This window comes from Ricinus communis, chromosome 7 (genome assembly GCF_019578655.1).
Source record: "Ricinus communis isolate WT05 ecotype wild-type chromosome 7, ASM1957865v1, whole genome shotgun sequence".
In the NCBI taxonomy this organism is placed as follows: domain Eukaryota; kingdom Viridiplantae; phylum Streptophyta; class Magnoliopsida; order Malpighiales; family Euphorbiaceae; genus Ricinus; species Ricinus communis.
The window spans coordinates 10,997,001-11,014,118 of record NC_063262.1 but is presented as its reverse complement, the minus strand read 5'-3'; the positions used below and the strand labels follow the sequence as shown (position 1 = coordinate 11,014,118).

Genomic DNA, 17,118 nt, shown 5'->3' with positions numbered 1-17,118 from the left:
TTAGTTTGAGGAATATTAAGCAAGGGTTATTAAGACTTAGATATAAAGCTTAGGTTTTTGAGATTTGTTTTCAATTTACCATAGAACTTAATGAATTTAGATTAAGACTTTTGATCATGAATGTAGCCAAAGAATTAATCTGAATATGGTGGATATGACTTGAAAGAGTATATTTGCTAGAATAGGATAAATTATCTTCAATATTAGTTAAGCTAGATTAAGGAGTAGTTTATTGAATTATAGAAGGGTTAGTATGGTGGAAACTTAATTCTAAAGTCTTTATTGATTTAAATTTCTTATTACAATTATCTTATTTTGATTTTAATTATTTTCAAACTCATATTTAGTTGTTTTATTATAATATATTTTGGTGTTAAGTACTACAAATCCTTGTGGAACGATAATCTGGATTAATTCCTATATTACTATTATGGTAATTGTAGAAATTATCACAAGAAGTTCATTGCACTATTACTAGAGATTTATTTTTAGTATTTTCATCAATTAAAATTATAGTTTGTATTCTTAAATTATTCTCTTTTAGTTATTAAATTATTTTTAAGTTTGCCTCTTATAAATACATTTTCTAGTGCATACAAAGTGATAGAGCGTAACTACTATTAGAGTTTGACCCTGGACTTAAGAAGACTGTAAAGAAGATGAGGAAATAGCAAAAAAAGATGGATGATAATGTTCTTAATGATCCACAAACAATTCCTCAAATTCTAAGACAACAAATTAATCCACCCGCACAACTGACTTTGAGGCATTATAATTTTTTGAAAAGATAGAGCAAATAGATATTGATATTGATCCGCCTCTACGGGAGGTGGGTGGGGAATCAAGAGAAGCAAGGCCGGGCACATCATACTCTTTAGGGATTGTGTCATGTCAATTTTCATCCTTATGAACGGGGCAAGAACCCATACTTAGAATGTAATACGTCCATAGAGACAACGTCACACCAGACGTCCTGCTTTAACTTCCCCAGTTCCAACTTAGCAGCAGGAGCACCTTCTCACCCCTTACTCAACATAGGGCCACTGCTCATGCCCTTTTTGATCTGATTCAAAAGGGCTCTGAATGAGACTCGCGGGGTACCGATTTCTCCCTGCTTCGTGCATCAAAATATATTCTACTTTTTGTTATAACATATACTATTTTGTATATATTACCATAAAAAAAAATTTAATATTAAAATTTCTTGGTTATTTTTATAAATTTTCTATTAACATAATTATCTTTTACACTCACTATAAAAATGATAAATGAAATTTATATCAATATTAAAATACGAAAAAAAATTTATTCCACAACAACGAGAACACTTTTATTATCCTAGATACAATCTAAATCTGGAAAAAAATCTAAATCTGAAAAAAATCAAAGGATATATATCCGTGTGTATATAATTTATAAATAGTATGACATTAAATTAATAAATAATTTAATTACTAATATAAATAATTAAAATAATATTAGAAGTTGAGTGCATTGTATGCACATTAAACAAAGTTAATTCTTTAAAAATAGTATTATAAAAAAAACTAGTTCAGAATGTTAATTAAAAATATATAAATAAATTAAAGAACCTTTTGTAAATTATCCTTTCATTTGAATGTCATTTCGTAAAAAAATCCCTATTAAAAAATAAGAAGTGAAAAAGATCTGCATTAACGTAGGGATATCGAAGTAAAAGACCTTTTGTGCAACTGTGTTATTTTAAATAGATAGCTTATATGCAACTAAAATATAATCAAAGCTTAAAATGATGTCTTCGTAAAACTGGAAGTGTTCCAGGTATCATGAATTACATAAATACAATTCAAATGATTAACTGAGTCGCTTATTGCTAAACCAACATGTTATCAGCAGACCGAATTGTTATCTGTGAGCTGGTAATGATTATTTTATTTTATTTTATTTTTTTAAAAAATGCATTATTAGAGAGCAAATTAAAGTGACAGAATGAAATATAGAAATATGTGCAGTGAGCAATTGAGGATGAAAGGGAGTCAGCTGAATCTGGATACTGAATCTCCAGATTTTGATTTGGGAGGTTATGCGCCAGGAAAAACATTTAACATTTGAAAGAATGCACCCACCCCTGACACCTCAATTATACAAGAATTCTCTTGAACATGAAGAAGGGAAGCCAAGGCGTGTTTTGATCCATGATATAATTTACCTATCTTCTCACAAAAAGGCAGAAGTCGCTAGTTATTCATGAAGTTGCTACACCACCAAAATGAGCAGGCAATTATAATTGAGCGTAACTTTAACTGCCCAAGAAAGGAAGTCAAGATATATTGCCAACTAAGAATTCAGTAGAATTTCGATCCTTACATCAAATCTCAGGCTCAGAACTCTTTTCTTCTTTAGGAGGAGCAAACTGTTTGCTGAGCCGGGATCTTGTCCAGGGATCTAAAGGATCTCTCTGTGGAGGTTGAGGTGTTGGTGGTTTTGACTTCCTAAGCTCATTTTCTCTATCGATAAACCTGCTCAATTTGTAAATACATCAATCAAAGAGAAAGCAAACTCCAAAAGTAAGAGGATGAAGAAATAAAAGAAAATATATATGTTCAGAGCATTGAAATACATTAGAATGCAACTGATTATCCACTGCTTTGATTTAATAGTACCTAATTTCTTTCCATTTCAGAATCAGTTCATTCCTTCACTGTCAAATAGTTAAAGAAACCTAAGTGGGAACATAAAATTGGTATTGCATCTTTAATGTGACAAGTGTCATTTCAACGTATCATATACTTTATGTTTAGCTATCAATCACCACAAATGAGAAAACTAACACTAACATCAAATTTCTCCAAAATGAGAAAATACAAATGTGCTATGTCTGACAACATAAGAATGAGTCTCTCAGTCAAAGAAACAATTGAGTGCACAAATATCTTACTCAATATAGGCCATTGGTGCAGCATCACCAACTCTGATACGGGTCCGAAGCAATCTCGTGTAGCCACCTTCTCTGTCCCTGTAAGACATAAAATAAGATCAAGCTTAAATATATACAGATGATAAAGATATTGAAGTCAAAGGTAAGAATTTACTTGTAACGATAAGCTAATTCTGTAAATAGCTTGTGAAGGACATCATCCCCTCTAACAAATGCTGCAGCACGCCTTGCAGCACAAAGGGAACCCTGCAAGTTGTTTTCATAAATAAAATGAATTAATATGGAAGGGAAAAGGCAATGCTTCACCAATGCATCAATAGATTTAAAAGGCAATGCACTAGTTATAGACATATAGTCCCAAGCCCAAGACTTCCAACAGCCCTCGGAAGGGATAGGTAAACATGTTTTAATAAAGTATAATTTCAGCAGAAATAAATTGTGCTCTTAAAGATTTATGTAACTAGTGATCGTCAACAAAATCCCAAGCATTTTATGTGTCAACAAAAGCCCTAAACTAAACACCATTGATAGATGTACTCAAATAACTGTAACAACTAACTCCATTTACTCTCAACATACAGTGTTACATTCTTTTTAGTTGCAATAACAGAAAAAACAAGGAGCAGCTATGAACAATTAGGTGATCTTTGTTAATAGCCAGCTGAGTTTGGCTGTGCATACTAGTTTTCAGGACCTGCATTGGTATGCCAACAGACATATGACATCTAAAACCCTATCAAGACATGTTTCTTGCTGAAATACATAAAATGAAAAGGCTTATAGAGATTTGGAATAACAATCATTCGGAAAAATGTTTATCTCTCATCCTTGAGAACCATATGGTGAAGCAATAACACATCCTTCTATCATACTTGGTTCCACTTGATAAAGAACATAAGCCACTAGCCATTAGAAAGAAAAAGGGAGTTAAAATCTCGCCTCATAACAATTATATGCCATTCTAGATGCTAGGAACTTACCCAAGGTTGCATTCATATGCTTTAAATCTTGATCATCTACATATCATTAAAGAAAGAACAACAGAAAGCCAAAGAATATTAACTCAATCATATAACTAATTTTCATGTTTTACCTCTTTCCCAAGCTGTACCATATTATCAGCAAGTCGCCGAATCTCTTTTGCCTGCAAATTGAAAAAAAAAAAAAAAAATTAAAGTTAAGCAAATGTGACAGCTAAACAAGCTAAGAGTTTGTTTGGCGCAGCTTATCAGATGCCAACTTTTAATTTTTAAGAATCTCAAAACCCGTTAAAAATGGGAGATCAGAAATTGATAGACAGTGAGTCCCACCAGAAAGGAAAGAGCTGCAATTCGGTAATTTTGGAAATTGGATAGAGTAGCTGCTACAAGTTGGAGTTGTGCTCAGATCTCTTTCACCTTATGTTCTTTTACCAATGAGCAGGCTTTTCTTTTTTAGTTAAGAAAAAGTGTCACGATTTGGAAATTCATTTTACAAATTAGATCATTATTCATAGATTTCTACATAGTTATTAGCAATTCCATGAATTTAATAAGTTGGGATTCTGAAGGAAATTTCATTGAAACCAAACACAAGAAACTTGAACTTGAAAATGAACTAATTCCATTATATGAAATATATTTATCACACACTCTTAAGAGAACTCACTATTCAATTAGTTCAAACTGCAAGCTATGACAATCTCTCAATAATAATAGTAATTAAAAAACCACAAAAATCGATCATATAAAGACTCAACATCAATTTTCATAAACCCTAGATAAACCCTAAAACTGTAGAAAGAAAGAAAGAAAGAAAAGAACCTTGGCAATAGTGGTTTCGATGCGTTCATGCTTCACCAACTGGGAGACCATTGTTCTACAATTACAGAACAAAAAATGAAGCAAAATCCAAAGAGTACGAAATATAATTAACGGTCAAATTAGAAATAGCAAAGAAGAAGAACCTGAGCAGGGACATACGGTGGCCAGTGGGTCGACTTAGCTTCCTAAATTTCGTCATTTCAAGCTTTCAACAGAAACAGAGGTCCTGATTACAACTGAAAGGAATACAAAAACAAACAGATGAAGGCTGGCTAGGTCTCTCAAGTGTTAGCTCTGCCTCTGCTCATCAATCGTAAACTGAATTGAGTGCGTACAGCAGCAGTCACAAATTCAGGTTTTTATGGGCTATTTACCAGACACGCATGTAGCCCAAAACGAAATACGCTTTACGGGCCTGATGTTCTCTTCAACATATATCTCTCTTCTTAAAAAAAAAAAATTTGATATTTTTTTATTTACTTTCTAATTAATTTTAAGTTTTATACTTTTTAACAGGTTTATTCAATTATTTTAAAAATTGAAAATAAATATTTATATTTTTAATTTAATTTTAAAATTTTTCTTTAATAATAATTTTTAAAATTTTATAATGAAAATAACGACGTTTCAAGTCAATTCGCTTATTAATATAAAAAAATTAATAAATTAATAAAAGATTTATTTTATTTAAATATAAAATATGTGAAAGAATACACGGATATGAGATTTTTAATATTCATATTATTAAATTTAGAATAAATTATTTTTACTTATTATCAATTATTATTATTTTAATAAGTATAATAGACTTTCTGTATCATCTTTTTCACTTTGAAATTCAAAAATAATCATCATAAAGTATTTTTAAGAACAAATTAAAAGAATAGTATTTATTTTAAAAATTTTGAAATAATTAAATAAAATTATTAAAAAGTATAAAATTCATAATTTAATATGTAATTAGGCCTTTTTCCAAGAGGAAATTACGCTTGGTATGTCAATTTTTGAAATCATTACATTTCTATCTTTATTTTTTTTATCTTTATAATTTCACATTTTTCTTTTACATTTATAAGATCTTTTATCAAGACAATTGAGTAATTTTGATTTTTATGCTAGGTATCTCTTTTTTTTCTTTTTTATGTCAAAGGCTTACCTCCATTTCTCTCTCTGACTGCGAATTCTATTGAAATATTACATAAAAAAGTTTGTCAATCCTCTATGACTTCTTGCCCACCTATTCTTTTAAATCATTCAATCAATGGGTCATCTCTTAACTTGAAATTATTTGAAAGTATCCAAATAGATCTAATTATATGAAAATACATATGAAACACTACTTATTATTAATATTATTTATGACGTAGGATTTTGATATATTATAGGTAATAAATAATATATATTAATATTAATATTAATATTATATTATATTTATCTATAAAATTTTAGATTTTAAAATAAAATTAATTCAAACTTGAGCTCGAGTTACTAAACGAGCTTATAGACAAGTTGATAAATGAGTGTGTTCACAAGCTTTCTAAATGTACTGAGCTCGAGTTTAAGCTCTCGAGTAGGCTCGCGAGCCAACAAACAAGCAGGTTCGCAAGCTAACACACTAAACTCTGTTAAGCTCTACCTCAGCATTGATAAAGTTATCGAGCTCATAACTAAATTCGAGCTCTGCTTGATTAATTTAACGAATAATCTCGAATGATCTTTCTATTGAGCCGAGCTCTAAATAGCTTACGAGATGTTTGGTTCATTTATAATCCTAGCCATAATATCTAAATCATAGGTGATAATGAATTTTTTTAGAAAGTTGCAAAGCTTATAGGACAATGTGATTCTCTTTTATTATTCTCCTTTTTTCTCTCTTTATCTTTCTCTTAGAATTACACATTAGTAAAAAGTTGAATAACTATAACTTTATAATATTATCATTTTAAAATTATTTTAAAATTTATTGGATTTTTCTCTCAGTAAAAATTTTAACTTTTCTCAAACTTTATTTAGCAAAAATATTATTTTGGTTATACATATATATATTTATTTATGCTTGAAGTCTTCTAATTTTGGGGCTATATTTATGGTGTCACTATAGTTCTTTTATGTCAATTTATTTTTTTATTTGTTTAAGGTTTTTTTAGTAATTGAATGATTTTGTTGATATTTATTTGATGTGTGGTTGATTTTAAAATGGGTACAGTAGATGTTTGGTTGATTTTCGGATATATGAAAAATATCTTTAATTTCTTTCCTTAAACTGTTATTTACCTATTGAATGAATTTTAAAATATTAGAAATTATTTTTTTTTGTTAAGAAATTATATTGCATGTTTAGATTTACTTATTTTGTGCTTAGTTATTATTATTTTTATTTTATTGATGTAGAAAACGATTAAAGAAGAAAAAAAGATAGTGAATTCACGGATTGATTCTAGATATTTTGGAAGTTGGTTTGCTATGAAATTAGCAAACAGGCATATGTAAGAATACTTATTTTACGATGATTTTTTTTTAATGCATAATAATTTCTTGATTTTGATTTATGTTTGGTTGATTTTTAAATATATAAAGAATTATTTATGTCAATAGTAAACAAGAAAATAATATCTTAAACATGAAAAAATGTATCTTCAAAAAGTGAATAAGTGGCTATAGAAAAATTATAAAATAATATAAATAATTTTATAATTAATTGAAAATAACACATTAAGAACGTATATATATCTTTGCTAATATTTTTATTATTTTTTATATATTTAATTTAAAATGATATTTTTTAGTTTGATGCAAATTTAAAATCTCATTTTTTTAAGAGAAGCCTAGTACCATTTATTAAATTATTATCTCATTTACTTTTTTTATGCTAAATATACTCTTATAACCATTTAAAAACATTCTCACCAGGGCAAATCCTAAACCATTATGCTATTACCCGACTCAAAATTCATATCGGTACGCATGCGGTCCTGATGCAACCCATCAGGTAGCATGTAATATCCAGTATTTTTATTTTTAAATAATATATATATATATATATAATAAATAAATATTTTTCTTCTTCTTTTTCTTTCCCCTCCCCTTTCTTTCTCTTTTCTCCCTTTCCTTTCCCTCTCTCTCTCTCCTCATTTCCTTTCTCTTTTCCTTCCCTTCCTCCCCTCATTGTCTCCCCTTTGGCGTCGTTCGAGCCGTTCCCATCCGCCACCGACGCCGATCGGGAGGTAGGGTCATCATCGTCGTTCGGCCCCTTGCCGACATCTTTTCAGCAAACCAACACCGAAAACAAACTCCTCACCCCAGAAAACCCCGGAAACAAACTCCTCAGCCTCAGGAAGTGTCGCCAGAGCAGCACATTTCTGACCCTGATCCGCTGCCTTCCAGCCACTTTCAAGCCGAAATTCTTGTACTTTCGGACTCCCCACAACTCGAGCTTCGCGTAGGCGCTTCCAGATTCTAATTCCGACACCGTTGGCAGGACCGGCTTTCGGACCCTGGTATTTTCTGGACATGCGAAATATTTCAATTTTGACTCGATATAATTTTATTTAGACTCTGAAAATTATGTTGTAATATAAGGAAATTATTGTGACTATTAATTGATTGTGATGGCTAGTTTAAAAATAAATTGAATTTAATTAATTGTGTTGTGGTGTTGCGGAGTCGGGAAAATATTAATGTAGTTCTTGTAGCCTGGCTCCTGTTATTTAATTCCAGTATATTTGATGTGTCTTTGGCAGGTTCTGGACCCATTTTACGGGGGTAAATGTCCATAATTTAGGGGAAGTTTTGCCGAATTTTCAACAGATTTCTTGAGTTTGATTTAATTTTAGGCAGTCTACTCTAGTAGTCTAGGTCTAGAAAAAATTTAGGAATGTCTATTAATTGAATTTTTTCATGACTAGATAATCCAGTCTTCCCGCCAGCTCCACCCGAGGCGTAGGAGCGGACTGCGGAACGCGTTAAAACTGTGAGTTAAAGTCACATAATCTCTGCACTATTGCCTAGTCTAAATTTAATATGCTACTTTAGAAATTATGTTTAATATGATTATTAGTATCGCAATATAAATAATTTTATTTAATTATTAATTACTGAGAATAATTTTAATATTATTATTAGTAATATTATATCGTTATTTTGATAGTTGACGTTATATTAAATACAATCATTATTATTATTTTTCCATACAAATTGCATATTTGCATTTCCCGAATTTTTAAATCTTTATTTTGATATGTGTCGAATGATTTTGTTAGACTATTATTATTATTATATGTTTTGATTTTGATTTTGGGATGAGGCTTTATTAGAACATGCCACTTGATGGGTTACATCAGAACCACGTGCGCTTCGGTAATGATTAAAGATAGGTAACAAGGTTATTATGGATTTTTGCCTTGATCGAGTATAACTCTCTAGGCTGTGAAAGTTGACTGCCGGAGAAAGGTCTCTGGTCGAGTAATGCTCTCTGGACGCCGGCTTAGTTGGGAATCAAGTGTTCAGGCTGGATATAAGGATCCTAATCGAGCTTCGCTCTCTAGGCGCCAGACCTATTGGAATTAAGAGAGCCTAAGGGCTGCTAGAAATTTTAGGTTAGGTTCTATTGAGCCACTTGTCCCACAAATGTTAAAATATATTTTATTTTTAAAGATTATGGTATGATTATAAAATCACTCGTATTTGATGTACATGGTATATTATACTGATTGTAATAATTATTATTCTCTGAGAAGACTGCAATAATCATCAGATTATTTGATTTTAACTCACTCCCGAGACTGAAAGTCTCAGTTTTATTTTTCAGATGACAGTTAGAGTTCTTTGTCGTCCTGCATTTTGACAGTCCGACTTCTTCTCCTTCGGACTTTTTGTAAATAACATGTACTTCCATACTTTTATTATTATTTACTCTAGACTATCTACAGTAGAGAACTTTTAAATTGTTGTGATTATTCTGGTCCATATTGGACGTGGGATATTATAAAGACCTGATAGAATTATTTATGGCATGTCAATCATGATTAATTATATTTTATTAACTATTTATTTGAATTATCGGTTTGTAAGGCATACTACATGATTCAGTGGCCTTAAGCCTACTCATTCCCTAGGTGACAAAGTTTACAATTAACGTCAGCTTCCATGGGGGACGGGCACTGGAGCCTTTGCCGAGGGTGGCGTCGACGTCGGGAGGTGCAGCCATCAATGGCGAGCACGCTAGGGGTGGCGACGGTGGTGAGTGGCGACGGCAGGCGACGTAGAATGGCTAGTAATGGCAGCCATTTTCTTGTTACCGTTCATGGCATTTCTGGCAACCATTGCCGGTGATTTTGGATTCAAAATGATCAGCAGCTTCGAGGCTTTCTTTTCCAACCATTGCCACCTCTTGAGGCTGCCGGAATTGCAACATTTGGTGAGGTGAAAAGTTAGGGGCAGCCGGCATTTTCTGGCTTTTTCGGCGAGCTCCAGCGGGATTTGGCCGATTGGAGGGCATATTCGGACTCTCCTCAGCTCAAGCTTTGCAATGGCACCGGTTTCGTGGCGATCACACTTCGTTTAAAAATCGACGGCCGAGATCGTCTGTAAATCTCTCTGGATGATCGGGGATCGGATCGGAAGATCGAAAGTAGGGATCGTCATCAACGCATCGTTTTAAGTCCGTTGGTATGTTCGGATCATCGATCGGACTCCGGCGGTTAAAGGCAAGTCGACCGAGCGATCAAGCGTCTCGGCAATTTTTTAGCCCGTTGATTTTAGAATTTTTTTGGTAAAGTTATGTACTTATTAAATTGTGTTGAGCATTAGAAAAATTGTTAGTTAAAATAATTGTTTGTCGGACTGTTTACCTTTAGTCGTAAATTATGAAATGTGGCGGAGTCGGAAAAAATAATGAAGTCTTGGGGACCCAACTCCCATTAAAATAAATTGTTGAATATTTGAAGTGTTTTTTGGCAGGTCCTGCACCCGTTTTATGGGGGGTAAATATCCGTATTTTAGGGGATGTTCTACCGAATTTTCGGTAGAATTTATCCGAGTCGAGATTTTTAGACAGTCAATCCTAGGAATCTAGACCTAGGGTTAATTGTCAAATGCTTCAACGTTATTGACTAATTATTTTCCGTGATTAGATGATTCGTCAGTTCGGCTTGCTCCACCCGAGGCATCAGAGCAGAGCTAGGAGGTCGTTAAAACTGTGAGTTAAAGTCATATGTCTTTTTACATATGTTATGCTGAGATTTTATGAGATAATTCTGATTACATGAATTAATATTTTAATAAGTTATTTTAATCGGTAATATAAATTTCATTTTCTGCATTATAATTTTATTATTTCGTGTTGACTCGGGATGGGACGGCTATAGAGTATGCTATTTGATGAGTGCACTGGTATGAATACGAGACTTATAGAAAAAAGGTAAAATGGCAAATTTAAAAAGGTAAATTTAGGACTTACCGTGGTCGAGCATTGCTCTCTGGGCTTAGTAGAGTGTGTTTGCCGGAGTAAAGGTACCTGGTCGAGCATTGCTCTCTAGGCGCCGGCTTATTTGGAAATTTAAGTGACCAGACTGGATTTAAGGACCCTGGTCGAGTTTCGCTCTCTGGGCGCCAGTCTTATTGGAGTAAGAGAGCCGAAAGGCTAAGAGAGTTAGTGATAATTAAGTGACTGAAATGAATTTAAGGTCCCTGGTTGAGCTTCACTCTCTGGGCGTCAGTTTTGTTAGAATGAGAGAGTCGAGATGTTAGTGTTGAGATTAGGGTTCTGTTGAGGTACTCCGTCCCGTAGTATGTAAAAGTTATTTTTATTTAAGCATTGACATGACACGTTTATTTTTTTTAAATGACTTAATATTTATTTCGATTAAATAAATATGTTATTGAAGTGGTTGTAATTGTTTTGGATATATGATTTTAACTCACTCTCGAGACTGGCAGTCTCAATTTTACTATTTTTCAGATCTGTGATTGTTAGTCCTCCCGCGACTCTTATCTAGCAACCCGACTCCTTCATCCTTACGCAATGTATTTAATTTGGTATGTTTGACTTGTAAAATTTTAGATTCTCCGCAGTAGAAATAGTAGACTTATCAGTTGTAATTTTATGTAGTTTCAAGTCTTTCCTAATTCTTCTGGTAAACCGAATTAAATATAATAATTAAAAAATTGTGACATCAGTGATATTAAATAAGATTTAATTAAGTTAGTGAATAATTAGGCTTACTATGAGATTCGGTGGTCTTATGCCTATCCATTTTCTAGTGCCAATCACGGACCCACAAATCGGATCGTGACACACTTGTTGCAAACATTTGAGAACGACGACCAAACCCTCGGTTTGGAGCTCGGGGAGAAAGAAGACCACTGAATAATACAAATATGGGTGCTTGTGGTGCTAGTACTATTCGTGGTGCTCATGGATAATTCGATATTGGTCAGGTACGTGGTCGTGACCGAGGAGCGTAAACAGTAATTGCTTCAACAGAAGAGTCTCAAGATGTGACCATATCAATTAATTATTTCTTTTATTTTATATATATATATATATATATATATATATATATATATATATATATATATATATATATATGTATTTCTTTTTTTGTTAATGTATTAGTTGGATTTGCTTCTATTTTTTTTTTTTAATTAAGGAGAGGCAACATGCCTAAGGAAAATTAAGAATTAGTTGGATTTGCTTTTTAATTAAGTGTTTTTGTTTTCATTTAGATATAAAGATATTTTAACGTGATGTGTTTGATTTAAATTTTTGACATAGGTTATAAAACGATCCTTTAAACACATAAAATGGTCCTTTAAATTGATTGGTGGAGTTTTGTTATCAATTGACGTGCCATTTGGAATGATAACATATTTCTTGTTGCAGAGATAAATTTGTGGTCACATATACTTATAAAGTTTGCATGCTAATTTTTCACGTGAAGCAGCATTACAATTAACTTAGGTATTTTGTGCTTGCATGTGAAAAAATGTCATTTAAAATGGTCTATATTTAGTGCATTATGTTATTACTTTTTTCATTTTTAATGCTAAGCAGAAGCTTGTCCCTTAATTTGGTACCATTAATAGGATATTCATTATGTGAGTTTAATTTTATTTTAAATAAGTTATTAATTTTTTCATTTTTAATGCTAAGTAGAAGCTTGTCCCTTAATTTGGTATCATTAATAGGATGTTCATTATGTGAGTTTAATTTTATTTTAAATAAGTTCTAGCTTATTATATATAACTTTTTCCAACAATTTCTTAACTTCAATTGACATTTTTTTTAATTATATATGTAGATGTTATTCTTTTAAAAAAATAAAAAGTTTTATTAGTATCAATTTTCTTAAATTTTGTTTTTGAACCCATCACTAGTTATTCAGATTTGGGACGAAGAATCTGAAATGTTCACAATCTCGTTGTTGGCTTTGACATAATATTTACCTAAATCTTTGATCAACCTCTTTATCAGTTCTTTAATCTTTCTTTCATTGATTTCATTTATTCCCTAGTGGTGTTGTATAATGCCTCAAGTGCCAGGTGATGCTGCTATAGTCCATTCAACATGGATTTTTCCATTAGGTGCTTGAACTACTAGAGATTAGAGTTAGAAAAGGGAATTAAAATGAATAAAGATTATGAAAGTTTTGCTTGTATAATTCTTTTCGGTGGGTTTATATAAGAAAATGAATGGGCTATTCAAATTTAATTTAGTCGGGTTAAATGCCTTGATGGTACCAAACCTTTGCACTTTTATCCAATTGGTACTAAACCTTCAATTTTTTTTTTTTTAGTACTACTCTTATTATTTCTGTTTCTTCCGCCAGTACCAATAAAGAATCCGGCACTTATTTGCTGATGTGGCTGCTAGATTTATAAAGGATAATACATCATTTGACACATCTGTTGCTGACTCAACAAACAGTTATCCAAGTAAGGAATTAACAACATCTCAACCCCAAATAAATAACCCTAAATCAGGAAAATTTTCAATTTATGAAACCTAGTTTTTATTATTTCGATCGATTTACTTTCTCTAACAATCGATTCTGTAGTTTCCTTGTTCTTTATCTTGTCGAATAAATGGAGCAAGAAATAACTGAAAGTGTGTTTAGTGTTGGAGTTGAGCCACTGATCTATTTGTGCATGTGGAATGGCAAGTGAAGCTTTGCCAAAAACAACTGAAAGTGAAGCTTCATCTCTCGAACAGAAAGGAAATCCGGGTGCAAGTTTGGTTATGCTCTCTTATAGTAAGTTTTAGGGATGCTGTCTTAGCTTACATTGATATATTTTTAGTTGTAATGAAGGTTTCTTCTTGTCCATGTTCTTCATTTGTTATTTTATTAACTTAAGAATAGTCAGTGGTGAATCTGACCTTACAACTGAGCTGCCGAATCAGTACAAGAATGGATTAGTTTGCTAAATTCAAAGCTGTAGAAAATGAAAGAAGAAAGAAGGAGCATGAAGTGCAGAATGGACTTGTCTAAGCTTGGTTGTTATGGTGTGGCTAGGATTATTATTTAGAAGATATACTTTTGTTAGCTTAACTTAAAGATATACTTTGGATACAATAGTATTTACAACTACTGTTACTTATATAATTTAATGATGAATGAATGAAATGATAAATGAGTATTTGGTTTTTACAGTAGTTGATTACTATTGCTTCATTTGAGTGTTATTGTTATGCTAATTATGCATAAACATGTCATATAGAGCAACCCTCGCAATAGACAAATTGAGTGACAATTTAATAAATAAGTGAGGCTGTTGATTACTTTAAATAATGAAATCTTTAAACAAAAAGTGAATGGATGTGGAAATTCTATCAAAGGACCACATGTTAGGTCCACACATATATTAACATATTAACAATACAACAACCAAAATAAACATTATTTTTTAGGTTTTCAATTCTAATTCCTTGTTCTTTGCATTTCTTGGAGGCACCCAAGCTCTCTTCTTTGTTGAAACACTTCCATCAATCTTCTGTTTTCCTTTGTCTTGTTTTGTTATTGTGCTAACTCCTTCAGCTCCAACATCTTTGCTCAACAACTCTGGGGGTTTGAAAGTCTTTTTTCCCTTAGCTTCAGTTCCTCCTTTCTATGTTTGTGAAAGTCTTCCAATGCCCAGATCTGGTAGCAGCTCACTCAACAAATCATAATTGCTTTTACTCCTCTTGCTGGTAGCTTTTGAAGGTGATGTGGTAGAGTGTACATGTGTTTTCTATTGTGAAGCATAATCACCATAATCAACTAAATGAGCTGGTATGCTAAGTTGAACTGCAGGTTTTTGTGCTTTTTTTGCTGATGATGTTACATTGAATAACTGTATAATAAAGTCTCAAGTTAGCATACAGTTGATATTACTGAATAAATATTAGAGGTGACATATTACTTACCTATGACAATGGTTTTAGTGGTGACAAATTATCAAATGTTGAAGCTGTCCCTAAAGGAGTTGTGCCTATAGGAGCTACATGATCAGGTTGGTCATCTTTATGTGTTTCAAACACATTCTGTGCACTATTTTCAGCATTTGATTCCTTTCCTTTTGTTTTTTTTTTGTCTTCCTCATTACCTAGTATAATAAAGAAAGAAATTGAAGGGTTAATACTAATTGGATGTACCATTTTGATATAAGTGAACAATGTTTGGTACCAATTGGATATAAGTGACCAATGTTTAGTACCAATTGGATATAAGTGGAGGCAGAAGTAAATGAGAGGAATGGCATACTTACAAGCAGTTTTTCCCTCCTCTGTTGCCTTGTAGAAGCACCAGCACTATGAAACCTCTTGTTGTGGCCCTTAGCACCACAAACTGTGCATGTCATTACAAAGCCCTTCTTGGTGACCTTGCCATTTCTTATCAAGCCCATCTCTTCTTCCTCTAACCTTCTCTTTCTAGCAGGTCTGCCTTTTCTAGGTTTGATTGGTTTGGAGGGTAAGACTGGTGGGGCAGTTGCCTTGGGCCAAAATTCTTTACTGGTGGTTGGATTAATCAAATGGCTATAGCATTTTAGGTATGTTTCAACCTTGTAGAAGTCATGTATATGAAATTTAGGGTTCTCATTATACCAAATTGCACATACACCATGACAACAAGGTATTCCAATTAGATCCCACCTCCTACATGTGCATGTCATTTCTTGTTTGTCAACTACAAATTGTCCCCCTAGGCCAACCACTTGAAATCTCTCACCTCCATACCACTCTGTCGTAAACATCCAGCAAAATTTTTTGGACTTTTCTAGTTTTTTCAAGATCTTAGGGTAGTAAGCATAAGCCATTCTTTTCATAGCATCCCCGTTCTTATGTATCCTCTTCATTAATTTTGTTCTTATAACCTCATTCATAGCTATCATACCCTTGCTTCTATCATCTAAGATAAAATTGTTAAAACACTTACATAAGTTGTTTAACAACACGTCACACTTTGCATCAGTCCTAAAATGAGATCTAGACTAGTAATGAGGGGGGATGCTATTCATGTAGTGATGTCCTTGATGTGATGCTGATGCAAAATTCTCAATTATCCTTTGAAATATCTGGATATAACTTGCCCTAGCAGCACCCCACACAAGTTCTTTTAACCCTAGACTATTAAATTTCTTTCTAAAATTATTATGCACATGTCTAACACAAAACCTATATTTAGAATTAGGGAATAGTTCTTCAATGGCAGGAATAAGACCCTATTCCAAAAGAACAACACACAGTTAATACCATTATGCCAAAAAATATGAAGGAATAGAAAAAGAAATTGTGAAAAGTATTTACCTTCTGTCTGTCAGTCATAAACACCCAATGATAACTATTTGTTATCCTCAAATCTTCAGCCAGTAGCTCCAAAAACCATTTTCAGTTCTCCTTGTTTTCTTTTTGCACAACACACCAATACCACTGGATAGATGCAGTCATTTGCATCTAAACCAACAGCTATGAAAAGCTATCCTCCAAATACTCCTTTCAGCCAACACCCATCCAAAGACATGAAAGGCCTACAAAACTTAAATCCTTCCGTCAATGCAGCAAAGCACACATACATACTATTAAAAACACCTTCATTCAAACCAAAAACTATTGTGCTTCCTGGATTACTTCTCAAGAGTTCTAGCTTGTAATCATGAAGGCTAGAAAACTGTTATGTCTCATCACCATTGATAAATCTCAAAGCAACATTTCTTGCTCTCCATGATTTTGGTATGGACACTTCAACACCACAATCTTCTTTCACAGCTTGTATGATCCCTTGAATTACGCAACTGGGATCAGCTCTGAACCTTTCAACATAATGTTGAGCTATCCAACTAGCATTAACATGTCTATTGTATGCCTCTCTTAAACAGTTGTGAGTGAAATTGGCTGACCTAATCTGTACTATTTGTTTGTCTGAA

At 32.6% G+C, this 17,118-nt stretch overlaps 1 protein-coding gene across 5 annotated transcripts; it reads right to left on the bottom strand.

Moving 5' to 3' along the window:
• Positions 1-668: 668 nt before the first annotated feature.
• LOC8259127 (50S ribosomal protein L17) lies at positions 669-5,119 on the bottom strand. 5 transcript variants are annotated; one of them, XM_048377075.1, is made up of 7 exons: positions 4,863-5,119; positions 4,720-4,774; positions 4,011-4,061; positions 3,072-3,163; positions 2,918-2,995; positions 2,347-2,498; positions 669-1,114 (listed from the first exon to the last, which is right to left on the bottom strand). In XM_048377075.1, exons 1-6 carry the CDS (start codon positions 4,916-4,918, stop codon positions 2,348-2,350), a joined length of 483 nt encoding a protein of 160 aa, XP_048233032.1. In that variant the 5' UTR covers positions 4,919-5,119; the 3' UTR covers positions 669-1,114; position 2,347. The 5 variants fall into 5 exon arrangements, with proteins under 5 accessions (XP_048233032.1, XP_048233031.1, XP_015573555.1 ...); XM_048377074.1 differs by having other exon boundaries at positions 669-1,111; XM_015718069.3 differs by lacking the exon at positions 669-1,114 and adding an exon at positions 2,016-2,235 and having other exon boundaries at positions 4,863-5,118.
• Between the last annotated feature and the right edge of the window lie 11,999 nt (positions 5,120-17,118).

Excerpts from the sequence above, each read along its gene's own strand:
- LOC8259127 (XM_048377075.1), bottom strand. The coding sequence starts at position 4,918 with ATGACGAAATTTAGGAAGCTAAGTCGACCCACTGGCCACCGTATGTCC. Across the intron at positions 4,775-4,862 it reads CACCGTATGTCCCTGCTCAG|AACAATGGTCTCCCAGTTGG; the intron begins GTTCTTCTTCTT and ends CTGTAATTGTAG. Across the intron at positions 3,164-4,010 it reads TGGTACAGCTTGGGAAAGAG|GGTTCCCTTTGTGCTGCAAG; the intron begins GTAAAACATGAA and ends AACAACTTGCAG.